This window comes from Branchiostoma belcheri, unplaced genomic scaffold (genome assembly GCF_001625305.1).
Source record: "Branchiostoma belcheri isolate BF01 breed outbred unplaced genomic scaffold, Haploidv18h27 scaffold149, whole genome shotgun sequence".
NCBI lineage: Eukaryota > Metazoa > Chordata > Leptocardii > Amphioxiformes > Branchiostomatidae > Branchiostoma > Branchiostoma belcheri.
The window spans coordinates 333,836-348,051 of NW_017802924.1; the positions used below are offsets into that span (position 1 = coordinate 333,836).

Below are 14,216 nucleotides of genomic sequence, written 5' to 3' on the forward strand. Positions count from 1 at the left end.
GCATGATTTGATACAGAAATTATGGAAAGCACGAAAAAAAGCCGATAGATTTTGTAAAACAGTTTTTTATTATTCCATTTTCATAACAAATTCGTCGAGCAATCTCCTAGATCAGCCCACACACATTCTGACAGGGTCACTCTTACATAAGGCACTCTCCCACACTGTTGTTTATACAATAAAAAACACACGCATGTTATTACAAAATATATAACTAATTAAAATTTACGTTGCATTTACTTTTATGCCAGAATTTGACAAATATGCCTGTCTTTCTCAATCAGATCTTAAAAATCTGTTCCTAGTTTTTATTTTCTTATTATGAAAATAAGTAAAGATGCATCATCATTAGAATTTTTATCATGGTCATAAATGTTAATGTTATTCAAATAGCCAGCTTCAGACAATCAACTCCACCATATACGTAGGACCAATCTCGGGTTGTTTTTCACACGGCATTTTGGACCAGCTACAGAAGGAGAACACACCCTACAAGAACAACTGTTACAGCGAGCTGCGCCCGAGTTCTTGCCAAGAAAGTGCCAACTGAAGCTATTCTGACTCACTTGAAAGGTATGCTTTTGTCGGTGGATAAAAGTAAATGGCCACATTTTTAGTAAAGACGCTTTTCAAAATTTTCCCAGGCATATATACGCACATAGACATATGCAATAAGGGGTTTATTCTCCAAGCAGATGTTAAGATGCCGTTTTCAGTCAGCAATCATGATACATAGCTGTCAGTGACGCCCGGCCGTCAGAAAACGTTACCAATCTTTCATCTTAATATCTGCTAGAAGATTACGTTAGTTCGGTAGACAGTATCATTGGTGCTATTGAGATTTTGTACATTATTCATAAGGGTGCATGTGACTAATAAGAGGGTCTAAGAAAAATGACTGTTTTAATGGTATGACAGAAAAGAACAGATGATTGACTAAAGATTATTTTAAAAAGAAGTGTTCAATTCTCTACTCTTCTGCCCATTCCTTGTCTGAGGGTGCAAATGGAGTCATAAGCAGCAGTACACAACATGGATATTCAACCAGCAAGTCTCAGACAATTAACAGGTCCATATAATGCTTCGGCCACAATTGCAAAAGGGGGATCCGTTGGGGACATGTAGTTAAAGTGGCAGAACACAGTTTTCGCCTTATGTGGATTTTTATAGTTATGCACCCCAAGGTACATGTAACTCACTTCGACGCGGCAAATATAGTAAGGTGTTTGTTTGTTAAGAAATTTACATATGTCTGTTCCAAATAATCCTATAATATGTTAGTTTCTGCGATCTCTCGCAACGGTTCTATGAGGGCTGAATGCAGTGGTGCGCACTTGCAGGTGTGCAGGCCTACTTTAAAGAAGTACCAATGGCTGACAGGTTGTAAAATTAACAAGAAGATGTATAATCATTTCATGAAGCCCTTTATAACAAATCCAGTTAAAATCATATCATACTGGGAAGATGATTTCAAATGAAGTCATACCATGGAAAAAGTGTTTATTTTACCATACAGACTTGTAATGGATACCCAAACCAGAATATTTCAATTTAAATTACTTTATAAATTCTTAGCCACAAACAAGAAATTGTATCTCTGGAACATTAAAAAACTCGCCAAATTGCTCTTTGTGTGGTGAGGAGGAAGAAACACCAAAACACATCTTTTGGAACTGTTCTAAAGTCTTTTATTTTTGGGAATCTGTTTATGACTGGTTCCAGGACAAAACAGAAACCAATCTAAAACTGAATGGTTTTAACATAGTGTTTGGGGATCTGAATGATCAATGCTCTGCCATTTCCAATTTAATCATGCTGTTAGGAAAAATCTACATTTTCAAAAATCGCCAGGGAATGTTAAAATTGTCGAACTTTGTATCTTTTGTCAAATATTTCAACGATTTTGGAGATTAATATTGCAAGAATCAGAGGGGAAGTATCAAAACACATGGACAAGTGGAGGAAATTGTACTCGTTATTTGATTAGATAATTTAGCTATGGTTTTACCGTTTTTTGTTTGTAGATTAGTTACTGTACCATAATTGTTTATTCGTTTCTTGTTCATTTATCAGTTTGTCTCGTTTCCAACGTGATTGTTATGTATATTGAATCTGAATAAAGATTGATAATATATATATATATATAGTAAGGTGCACTAGAGAGTCCACCTGGCAGCCAGTACGGGCATCGGTGTAATTGTGCACAACAATGCACCTTTCTTGGTTTTCATTTCGAGGTAAAATCAAAAACAAATCCTAGGAAAACTATTTGAGTCCGACTACATTTTCTCTCCTTTGTAAAAGGGGCTTTCCTCTCAACGTTTTTTGTTCATGTCAAGCTTATCTTTTAATTCGAGATTCAAATCAACATATAGTTGGGGCGGTCTTAAGCCCCATTCACACTAGGGTAAAATATTCCGGGTAGAGCCTAATTGATTCGCTTTTAGAATTTTAGAATTTTAGAATTTTAGAATTTTAGAATTTTAGAATTTTAGAATTTTAGAATTTTAGAATTTTAGAATTTTAGAATTTTAGAATTTTAGAATTTTAGAATTTTAGAATTTTAGAATTTTAGAATTTGGAAAGTTATTTCTTTATCTTCCTAGGTGGCAGAGCACCATGGGAGGAAAACTGCAACACGTGCTGATCTTTCTTCTCATCATCCTGAAGGAGCCCAACATGCCAGGCGCTAACTACAGCTGTGAACCATCACACTGCCTGAAGGAGCCCAACATGCTAGACACCAGCTGTGCGCCATCATCATGCTGGTGCAGGAGAAAGGGCCTCACCAGCATCCCTCCAGACCTCCCACCATCCATCGAAAGCTTGGAGTTGCGTAGTAATCATATTACATCTGTAAACCCGGCTATTAATAGGTATAGGAATTTGTCGTGTTTGCACCTTCATGATAACAAGATAACAATGATTGATCCCGATACATTCAAAACTCTACCCAAACTACGGTCGCTAATCCTGTCAGACAACCAGATAACAATGATTCAGGTTGGTACGTTTCAAAATCTACCCAATCTACAAAGATTGGGCCTGATGGGCAACAAGATAACAATTATTAAAGCAAAAACATTTCAAAATCTACCCGAGCTACGATACTTAAAACTGGCAAACAACCAGATAACAACCATTCAGAAAGATTCTTTTCAAAAGCTTCCCACGCTAGAAAGGCTAGATCTGAACAATAACAAGATAACAATTATTCAAGCAGGGGCAATTCAAGATCTAGCCGGACTAAAAGAGTTGTACCTGTTTAACAACCAGATAAGAACGATTCAGATTGATACATTCCGTAATTTACCCCTACTAGAGAAGTTGCACTTGTACAACAACAAAATACGAAACGTTACATTTGCAAATCTACCACGACTGGCAAAGTTGTCCCTGGACAGCAACAAGTTAGAAATAATTCCGTTTCTAAATCTACCCGGACTAAAAGAGTTGTGCCTGTACAAAAACAAGATAACAAAGATTACGACAGGTACATTTGCAAATCTATCCCAACTACAACACTTGACTCTGTCCCGCAATCAGATAGATACCATCCAGTCTAATGCATTTGAAGATCTGCCTCAGCTCGAAACTTTGGACCTCTCGAGTAACCAGTTGTCTGCCATTCTCCCTTCAGCTTTTGGCTTGTTGCCATCTATTCGTACCATAAACCTTGCATTTAACCCTATTCACTGTGACTGTAAGATTGCACTTTTCAAATTTAACATCACGAAAATTCCTTCAAGTAAGTTCAAAAATTTAATATGTAAAGGACCCCCCAAACTTTACAATAAAAGGCTTACAGATATTGATCCTAAAGATATTTGTAAAGAGCTAACCGTTTTGCCAACAACTGTTGATATCCGAACCTCGTCTGCAGTTGGCAGCACAGAAAGCAATACTGGCCCATCATCACATCCTGTAGGATTGACGTCTGTCATACAGCCCCATGTTAAACCCATTACAAATTGCTAAAAGTTGTTACAATGACACATTCACCTCTCGCTATCACTGGTTCTTTACACGCGATCCTGGCAAAACAGCATATCCTTCAGGCAAAGCAAGCAAAACAAGATTAACGCTAACTTTATCCCTTGCAATCACTTCAGACAAACCAGAAACTACTCCCAGTTCCCCCCTACCTGTTCTCATTGGCTCAGTCTTTGGTCCAGTAGCTGGCATTGTCCTGATGGGCACCATCATTGTTACAGTTTGGTACAAGAAGAGGACCAGGAACCCTCCTTTAGGACTGAATCCCAATGTTGTTGGCGGCAACACAAACGCAGTAATTTCTGTGTCGACAAGTAGTCATGACAACCAGTATAAAACAGGGCAGGGCCAGGCTCAGACTAACATTCAATCTCCTAAAGCTGCAAATCTATCGGACATGCTAGCTGCCTTAAAACCAAATGCCATGCACGCAGGGAACGAAACACTACCAAATAACCCAACAATCAGACATTGTAACGAGCAAACAGGGCAGGGTCAGTCTCAGGCCAACACTGAATCCAACAGAAAACACCACAGCTACTGAAATGACCAGTGGTCATGATCAGACAGAGCTAGGGTCAGTCTCAGGCCATCACTGAATCCAACAGAAACACCACAGCTACTGAAATGACCAGTGGTGATGATCAGACAGAGCAGGGTCAGTCTCAGGCCATCACTGAATCCAACAGAAACACCACAGCTACTGAAATGACCAGTGGTGATGACCAGTATGAGGATATTGACAACCCCCGTGTTAAAACAGGGCGGGGTCAATCTCAGGCCATCACTGAATCCAACACAAACACCACAGGTATTGTAATGACCAGTGGTCATGATCAGACAGGGCAGGGTCAGTCTCAGACCAACACTGAAACCTTGGATGCTAGAAATCCATCTTATGGCACAGGGCTGACTGTCTCTCAGCTTAATTCTCTGTACAAAACCACTACTGTAATGACCAGTGGTCATGACCAGACAGGGTAGGGTCAGTCTCAGGCCATTGCTGAATCCAACACCACAGCTACTGTAATGACCAGTGACCATTATTACCATTATGAAGATCTTGATGATTGAAGACATTGAAAACAATTACTAGTATTTTAAGACAGGGCAGGGCCAGTCGTAGGCCAACACTGAATAGAACACAAACACCACAGCTACTGTGTGAATGACCAGTGGCGATGATCAGACAGGACAGGGTCGGTATCAGGCCATCACTGAAACCTTCGATACTGAAAATCCATTTTATGGCACAGGGCCGATAGTCTCTCAGCTTAATTCTCTGTACAAAACCACTACTGTAATGACCAGTGGTCATGATCGACCAGGGCAGGGCCAGTCTCAGGCCATCACTGAATCCAACACAAACACCACAGCTACTGTAATGACCAGTGGTGATGATCAGACAGCGCAGGGTCAGTCTCAGGCCATCACTGAATCCCAAAGCAAACACCACAGCTGACCAGTGGTCATGGTCAGACAGGGCAGGGTCAGTCTCAGGTCATCACTGATACCAACACAAACACCACAGCTACTGTAATGACCAGTGGTCATGATCAGACAGGGCAGGGTCAGTCTCAGGCCATCACTGAATCCAACACAAACACCACAGCTACTGTAATGACCAGTGGTCATGAACAGACAGGACAGGGCCAGGCTCAGGCTAACATTCAATCTCCTAACGCTGCAAATCTATCGGACATGCTAGCTGCCTTAAAACCAAATGCCATGCACGCAGGGAACGAAACACTACCAAATAACCCAACAATCAGACATTGTAACGAGCAAACAGGGCAGGGTCAGTCTCAGTCCCAGTGGTGATGACCAGTATGAGGATATTGACAACCCCCGTGTTAAAACAGGGCGGGGTCAATCTCAGGTCATCACTGAATCCAACACAAACACCACAGGTATTGTAATGACCAGTGGTGATGATCAGACAGCGCAGGGTCAGTCTCAGGCCATCACTGAATCCAACAGAAACACCACAGCTATTGTAATGACCAGTGGTCATGAACAGACAGGGCAGGGTCAGTCTCAGGCCATCACTGAATCCAACACAAACACCACAGCTACTGTAATGACCAGTGGTCATGACCGGACAGGGCAGGGTCAGTCTCAGGCCATTGCCGAATCCAACACCACAGCTACTGTAATGACCGGTGATCATTATTACCATTATGAAGATCTTGATGATTGAAGATATTGAAAACAATTATTTTAAGACAGGGCAGGGCCAGTCGTAGGCCAACACTGAATAGAACACAAACACCACAGCTACTGTAATGACCAGTGACCATCATTACCAGTGTAAAGATATTGAAACAATTAAGACAGGGCAGGGCCAGTCTGCAAGACCTTAGACCAAGTAGTTGATATGTCAACGGAGGTTCGACATTCATCAGTAAAAGTAAATACCACCTGTACTTGCAGATTAATATTATTGCACATAAAATTGGAGCTGTGCATGTCTATCTGCACTGGCCCCTGTACTGGGTTTATACATACATGTACATGTAGGTGTGTGTGGATATTTATTTGCTGCATTGACTGTTACCACTATAGTTTCAATATAATCCATACTGAGTGGTGCAGATACAAGTTGTATGTTGAATCTGGCTTTGACTCTTCAGCCTATGTTTCACATTAACACGTACACGTATACTTTCTTGGTTGTCCAAAGTTTTGTAGTATACAATACGGTACACGTTAACACAACACAAAATAAAACGTGTATCAAGGTTCCATGGAGTAAAATTCAGTTACTTGAAGAACACAAAATAAATCAAGCAATCAATGATATATCATACCAATGTGACTTTGATTAGTGGCATTTAAGGCCATGTATGTAGTGTGAAAGGAATTTAATATGATTTCATTTGTAACATCAGTTTTAAACTCCCAAGAGGTCAATATAGATTTGATGATAGTGCAGTCGCAGTGCACTGCTGTTACCACACTGTTGTAACGTTACCTCCATGAAAAATGGAGGTATTTTTTGGGCGCGTCTGTCTGTGTGTCTGTCTGTCTGTCTGTCTGTCTGTTTGTTTGTGTTTCCGCACATTTGTAGTCAGCATAACTTCATAACGCCTTTATGGATTATGATGATATTTGGTAGAAGACGGAGGTCAAGGTCAAATATGGGCCTCCTGGTAGATGACCTTGATACTGCAGCAGAACTTCCGGTTTTTGCATCTTTTGTCCTGAACATACTTCTTGAATTTTTGGTGACTGATAGCTTTTCCTGTCAGGAATAAGTGGTGTGAGTTTGGTCGTCCTAGCAGCTTGTTCTGGAACTGCAGGGGACTTTCGGGCGAAATCTTTGAAAGCCAATAAGTCCAGATAGGAACAACGTATTTTCATCAGTTTTGGTGTGTAGGTAGCTGAGAAAATTAAATGCAAATTATGCAAATGAGGACTTTATTTGCATAATTAATGAGGAAATTCTATAATTAGTGTTTTACATTATAGCACTTGCATACATGTAATGTATGTAACCAATGGCAGATGGAACATCAACAGATACTAATTATACAAATGATGACCTAATTTGCATAAATTAATGCGGAAATTCTATGATTTCTTAATGGTGAATAATGGGAATGTCATACTTGGGACATCTGTAAGTTAATCAAAAGTTAACATCACAATGCATATATTATGTTAATGCAGAGGTTATTTGCATAATTAAAGAAGAAATTTACATTTACATATCAAGCCCATATTTCATGGAGGTATGAGATCTCGGAACTCTTGCTTTTGGCGTGCCTGTGTGTCTGTGTGTGTGTCTGTGTGTGTGTGATTGTGTTTCCGCACATTTGTAGTCAGCATCTAACTTCATAACGCCTTTATAGATTGTGATGATATTTGGTATGCTAGTAGGTCTTAGGAAGACAAAGGTCAAGGTTAAATATGGGCCTCCTGGTGGATGACCTTGGTACTGCAGCAGAACTTCCGGTTCTTGTATCTTTTGTCCTGAACATGCTATGGTCTTGACTTTTTGGTAACAGATAGCTTTTACTGTCAGGAATAAGTGGTGTGGGTTTGGTCTTCCTAGCAACTTGTTCTGGAACTGCAGGGCACTTTCGGGCGAAATCTTCTAAAGCCAATAAGTCCAAAAAGGAACAACGTATTTTCATCATTTTTGGTTTGTAGGTAGCTAAGAGAGAGAGTTGTAATTAAATGCAAATTATTAAATGCAAATGATGCAAATGAGGACATAATTTGCATAATTAAGGAGGAAATTCTATAATTACAGTGTTTTATATAATAGCTCTGTTATACATATAATCTATTTACTCTGTGGCAGGCGGAACATCAACAGATACCAATTATGCAAATAATGACCTAATTTGCATAATTAATGTGAAAATTCTGTGAATCCTTATTGGTGAATGGTGGGAATTTTATACCTGGTAACATGTGTAAGTTACTTAAAGGTTTGCACCGCTATGCATATATTATGTTAATGTAGAGCTTATTTGCATAATAATGAGGACAAAGCAAGCCCATATCTCATGGAGGTATGAGATCTTGGAACTCTTGTCCCCCCTTTTTTTAATTCTACGACAGTGTCGCAAAATGTAATGAGAAGATGTGATGAAAGGAAAGAATCAGAACAGGGCGAGATTTATTGCTGTTTTCGTTTGTTGCTACACTATGTTTTTTTATTCAATTTGCGTCCTAACCTTTGTATTTCCACAGTTAGCATGTTCCAAATCTATGCATCTTAATCAGTTTTTTTGCCCTTCATGTATTTTATCGCGCTTTTGCAATGAATTTAAGGTCTTCAGTAGACGTCATCCATTAAAATTACTTGGTCTGGCCTTACAATTTAGGGAATGACCTGTCTGACGCATGTCTAACTCCCCCCCCCCAGTAATTATAGGACAGCCCCACAATTGTAAGCAATTGATCCCAGATGCGGGGACAGCTGTCCCCAATGTGAATCAATGCAGAGGTTGGTGGGGAAAGTCCATTATATATCGAACACAAAAGGTCCACTGGAGCGACATAGGGACCCCCACTAGGCCCGTTTTCGAACTTGACCTTAGCCTCTACAATGGTAGCTTGGCTATCAAAAATCATGAACATCTGTTTAAATCTTCTCCAGTTATTTTGCTCACAAGCCACAAACACAAAAAGTCCACTGCAGTGTGACGTACGGACCCCCACGAAGCCCAAACTTGCACTTGGCATTGGCCTTAACAACGGTAATCTGCCTGCCAAATATCATGGACGTGGAGTAATGCTGTCAACAGTTATTCCGCTAAATCCGCAGTCACCCACAATGCGGCGAGACAATTTCATAGTCTTTCTGACGAAGACAATAAATGATAATCAGAAAGTACGTACATGTATATGTCGTACATGTATGCATATGTATTTTGCCTTAACTGCAGCAGTTATACTAGTATGTTAACTATCTTGAAATATTTGTGAAGTCAATCGGCAATAAAGTGTGTAAAAACTCTTGATGCTTTCTTTAATCATTGATGAAAATTAATCTTTAATCTCGTAAAATTTTCCGAGATACGGTAAATGTATTGGTTTTCTTTTGAATTACTATGTAACGTAAATGTATATGTAATTATATTTGATGTATTGTTATGTCTTATGTACCCTCTCCTGGAAGATTAGCTGCCACCCTTGGGTGGGCAACTAAAGGAGAGTTTTTCCTCAATAAACCTCAATAAACCGCAATCTCTATATAATTGCTCTTAAAACAATCACAACAACTATACGTCACTGAATGAGCAAACGATAATGGAACAAAATATTTTATCGATTCTCGTCAACACTGAGGTGATTTCTATATTCAACTATTGTCATGACCAACCTCCTTGTTTTATCAAATATGGCTTATTTTTTAACATTTTGTTAGTGTAATCAGTCATATACACGTGGTTTTCGTCGAAATCAGGTTTACTTTTGAAAAATTAATATATTATGTAAGTTAAAACGCAATAATATATCAACCAACATGAATCAAATTTGAACTAGCGATTCCTACTTTAACAACATTAAACTCAAATAACTAATTTAAGTTTAACGTTATCGTGCTGAAGAAGTTTATCACATGACTTGTACTTTATTTCGTTGCTTTTTGGCCACCTTGGACCACAGCAAGACAGTTCTAAAATTGAAATTAATTAAAACAAACAAGAGACATTAATATACTAAATACAATAAAACAATACATTGCATAAAACATCTGTACAAACAAATACAAAATATTAAGCATGACCAGAATATAAAACAAATTTACAATGATGTCAACTTAACTAACAGTTCAAGAACTTATCTAGTGTTCAAAAAGGAAAATACATTTAAACAATGTTTCGATCTTAGAGAACACATGTTAGAGAATAATTAACCTTTATTGTTACATCATACATATACTCTGTACGCAAGATGACGTTATCCACACATATATTTAGCTTTGTTAGATCTTTAGTTAAGCTGTAGAAGACCATACAAGAGTCCCTGTACTTTTTTGCTGTGTCAATAAAGAATCTGTTTCGAATGCCTGGGCAGTTATTTTCCCCCCTCCCTCTTTCCAGAATGAAGCATCATGGGAAAATCAAGACAACGCAAGTCCGGTCCGTCCAGTCCTTCCAACCTTATTTCTAGACAACAGCCTGATCGCTGGGCGTGTGCTGGTCAACTCGTTATGACATCTATGTTAGCACGTCAGACATGTAGTTAGGACCACAGCTTCGTTACAGAATGACTCTTTCCAAAGTGGCTGTGTTGCTACTGGTGCTTCACTGCATCACAGGACGAGGTAAGTTTCTTTTATAATTTTTCCACATAAAACTATCAAGTAAACTGTCTGATGACATAAAAACCCGACGAATCGTGAGAATTGCAAAATGGGGATCCCACCTGTTACTTTATATACACAATACCAGGGACGCATCAAATTTTTCGATTGCTTTTCTTTAGATTATTGACTACTCAAGCCTATTACACTTGCTCCTTTGAACATTAAGGAACCTTTTTTAATGTTTTCATGCTTCATTTCGTCCGTAGTACTTGTGTAGTCGGTAATGTGGGTGAGCTCTTATGCAGCCATTATTGCTATGAATATACATGTAGTCTAAAAATTGTATATTGGAAGGAGCAATGTTCAGTCAATAGTTTCATTGTGTTTAGTTAGCCAAGTAATACAATTGCCTACAACGCCCTATTTTGTGGAATATCGTGAAGATATATGTGATGTCCCTTGAAATAGTTTATGCTAAGTCTTTGATCTATATCTGTATCTGCATACACAATATAACCGCCTTTTGTCGTGTCATGATTATCTTTCTCGTTGTATCTAGAATTAGGGCATCTATTTTAAGTTAAACGTTTTGAGATAGAACGTTCGAATGAACAATAGTTTTAGTGTATTGAGAGTGTCAAAAAAGCTTGCATTCTTAAACACAATTGTCTGATGTGTGCAGGGGCAAAAGATGTGTGTGTGTGTGCGTGTGTGTGTGTGTGTGTGTGTGTGTGTGTGTGTGTGTGTGTGTGTATGTGTGTGTGTGTGTGTGTGTGTTGTGTGTGTGTGTGTATGTGTTGTGTATGTATGTGTGTGTTTGTGTATTTGTGTGCGCGTGTGTGTGTGTGTGTGTGTGTGTGTGTGTGTGTGTGTCTGTATGTATGTGTGTGTGTGTATGTTTGTTTGTGTACGTATGTGTGTATGTGTGTGTGTGTGTGTGTATGTTTGTGTGTGTGTGTGTATGTGTTTGTGTATGTATGTGTGTGTTTGTGTATTTGTGTGCGTGTGTGTGTGTGTATGTGTGTGTGTGTGTGCGTGTGTGTGTATGTGTGTGTGTGTATGTTCATGTGTGTGTATGTATGCGTGTGTGTATGTATGTATGTGTGTGTGTGTATGTTTGTGTGTGTGTATGTGTGTGTGTGTATGTGTGTATGTATGTGTGTGTATGTTTGTGTGTGTGTTCGTGCGTGCGTATGCATGTATGTGTGTGTGTATGTTTGTTTGTGTGTGTGTTTCAGTTTATTTATTTAACCAGAAGATACACTCAGGTCATTTGACCTGCTTTTCACGTAGATCTGGGTACAATAAAAATGCAGAAACAATACAATGATAACAACACAGTACATAGCACATAATAGCCATACAGCAGTACAAATACAATATAATTACAATGAGTTTTTGAAGGCCGTTACAGTTCGGAGCTTTCTCTGTTCTATCGTGAGCTGGTTCCACAGCACTGGACCCTGGTACTGCAGGCTCCCTTTGTATGCGTTAATGTTTGCCGGTGGAACAACCAGCATGTGAGGGTCCCAATTGCTAACTGGTTTACAGCTAACCGCGTCCGTCTGTTCAATTGCAACATTGGGGGTGGCATCCACTTACACATTTCAGACAAGTAAGGCGGCATTTTCTTGTTTAGTTCCTTAAAAACAGTCACTAGTGTGTTTACTTCCACTCTTCTTGATAGAGTTTCAATACCCGCCTCTGTTAATAGAGTGTCAGTAGGTACTCGGTCCTGCAAAGTTCTGCCGGTGATGATTCTGGCAGCACGGTTCAGCAGTCTGTTCAGTTGCTGTGTTCTTGTCTTGTTGCAGGTCAGTAGCGCTGGCAACCAGGCATGTGTGTGTATATTTGTGTGTGGTTGTGCGTGTGTGTGTGTGTGTGTGTGTGTGTGTGTGTGTGTGTGTGTGTGTATGTATATGTGTGTGTGTGGTGTGTGTGTATGTGTGTGTATGTGTGTGTGTGTGTGTGTGTGTATGTGTGTGTGTGTGTGTGTGTGTGTGTGTGTGTATGTATGTGTGTGTGTGGGGTGTGTGTGTGTGTGTGTGTATGTATGTGTGTGTGTGTGTACCCTAAACTCTCATTTCTACTTATTAAAGCGCATCGGACCTTTTACAATCAGACTGATCAACTACACTGTCTAAACAGTGAAAGTTTAGATATTAAGATTCAATAAAATGTACCCTAAAACGTGCTACTAGTATGTAGCACAATTGAATAACGAGATTTAAAACTTGGTTTCAAAACGTAACCAGACAAAGAAGATACTGACACGTCAAGTAGTCTGTTGCTGATAAAATAGCATAAAAAGAAATCTTTTGAGCATTGCAAAATTGCAATATTGACACTATCACTACTATTAACTACACTATCAAAAACGTGTAATTTTTTTCACAAATGACTTTTGACAGGTACGTAACATTTCAGTAGGAAACTCTACAAAATTAGCATTGCTACACTGTTAATAATACATAACTACAGGTCTCAGAGCAGCCAACGGTGACGAAGGGTCAACATATACAACTGACGACATAGAAAGTTCACAAATCAGCAAAGAAGATCACGAAAGCGACAACATACACGACGTACTTCGGCAGATGGGCATCTACATTGACGATGACACAAATCAAAAACATTTGGACGATAAAAAGGACCAAGGTAAGGTTTAGTCATGACTACTAAAAGTTCTGTCTGTAAATAAAATTTATTGCACAATAAGGCATCAGATATTATTGCACAATATGGCATCTACTGGTATAATATAGCAAGTTGAATAAACATACACTACAAAACAGTCTGCTTAGTGTTAAGAATCACTGCATGTCCCTGCAACTATAATGTATCAAATGAATTAAAATGAGTGACATGTGTTCAATATCTGATGAAAATGATATCGTGTCACGAATACAACATAATGGAAACCTTGGGTGATAAAACAAAACGCAAAAGGACATGTATCAAGCGGTAGAAAGTTCATGAAACATCAGTATATGTGGATTGAGAATGTCTATCACAATAGCTGCATGAAGATGCACACTCGAAGACAAGACACTTGCATTCTTTAACCTAGTTGTCTGATCGTTGTCTATTTGATTGATGTGCTTTGGGCAAACGATACCTTGTCAAAACAGTAGCCACACTGTTCGACCCAGACTCAAACATACCAATCAAGTACAGTTGCTTTTGTCTATCTATCTATCTATCTATCTATCTATCTATCTATCTATCTATCTATCTATCTATCTATCTATCTATCTATCTATCTATCTATCTATCTATCTACTGTATCTATCTATCTATCCATCTAATAGTATCTATCTATCCATCTATCTATCTATTTATCTCTCTCTATATATATATATAGATAGATAGATAGACATAGCATAAAAAGCAATCTTTTAGATATTTAGATATATATAGATATATATACATGTATATGGTCCTGATTGACAAA

The 14,216-nt window shown here is 38.8% G+C and overlaps 2 protein-coding genes and 1 pseudogene across 4 annotated transcripts in view; all 3 read left to right on the top strand.

The window, feature by feature from the left end:
- Positions 1-2,619: 2,619 nt before the first annotated feature.
- Positions 2,620-4,824, top strand: LOC109465127 (leucine-rich repeat and fibronectin type III domain-containing protein 1-like protein; the record flags this gene model as incomplete). Its single annotated transcript, XM_019762269.1, has 4 exons — positions 2,620-2,852; positions 2,922-3,304; positions 4,113-4,439; positions 4,595-4,824. Coding segments are annotated over exons 1-4 (1,173 nt in total), but the record flags the coding sequence as incomplete, so codon positions are not given.
- A 136-nt stretch (positions 4,825-4,960) lies between these two features.
- On the top strand, positions 4,961-6,076 carry LOC109465128 (annotated as a pseudogene).
- Positions 6,077-10,605: 4,529 nt separating this feature from the next.
- Positions 10,606-14,216, top strand: part of LOC109465145 — a 9,815-nt gene continuing 6,204 nt past the window's right edge. For 2 of the 3 annotated variants that reach the window (XM_019762292.1, XM_019762293.1), the window contains exons 1-2: positions 10,606-10,780; positions 13,244-13,420. In XM_019762292.1, coding sequence (XP_019617851.1) covers positions 10,723-10,780; positions 13,244-13,420 — 235 coding nt within the window. In that variant the 5' untranslated portion in view covers positions 10,606-10,722. The remainder of the gene's footprint in view (positions 10,781-13,243; positions 13,421-14,216) is intronic. The other variant, XM_019762294.1, reaches the window with a different exon arrangement.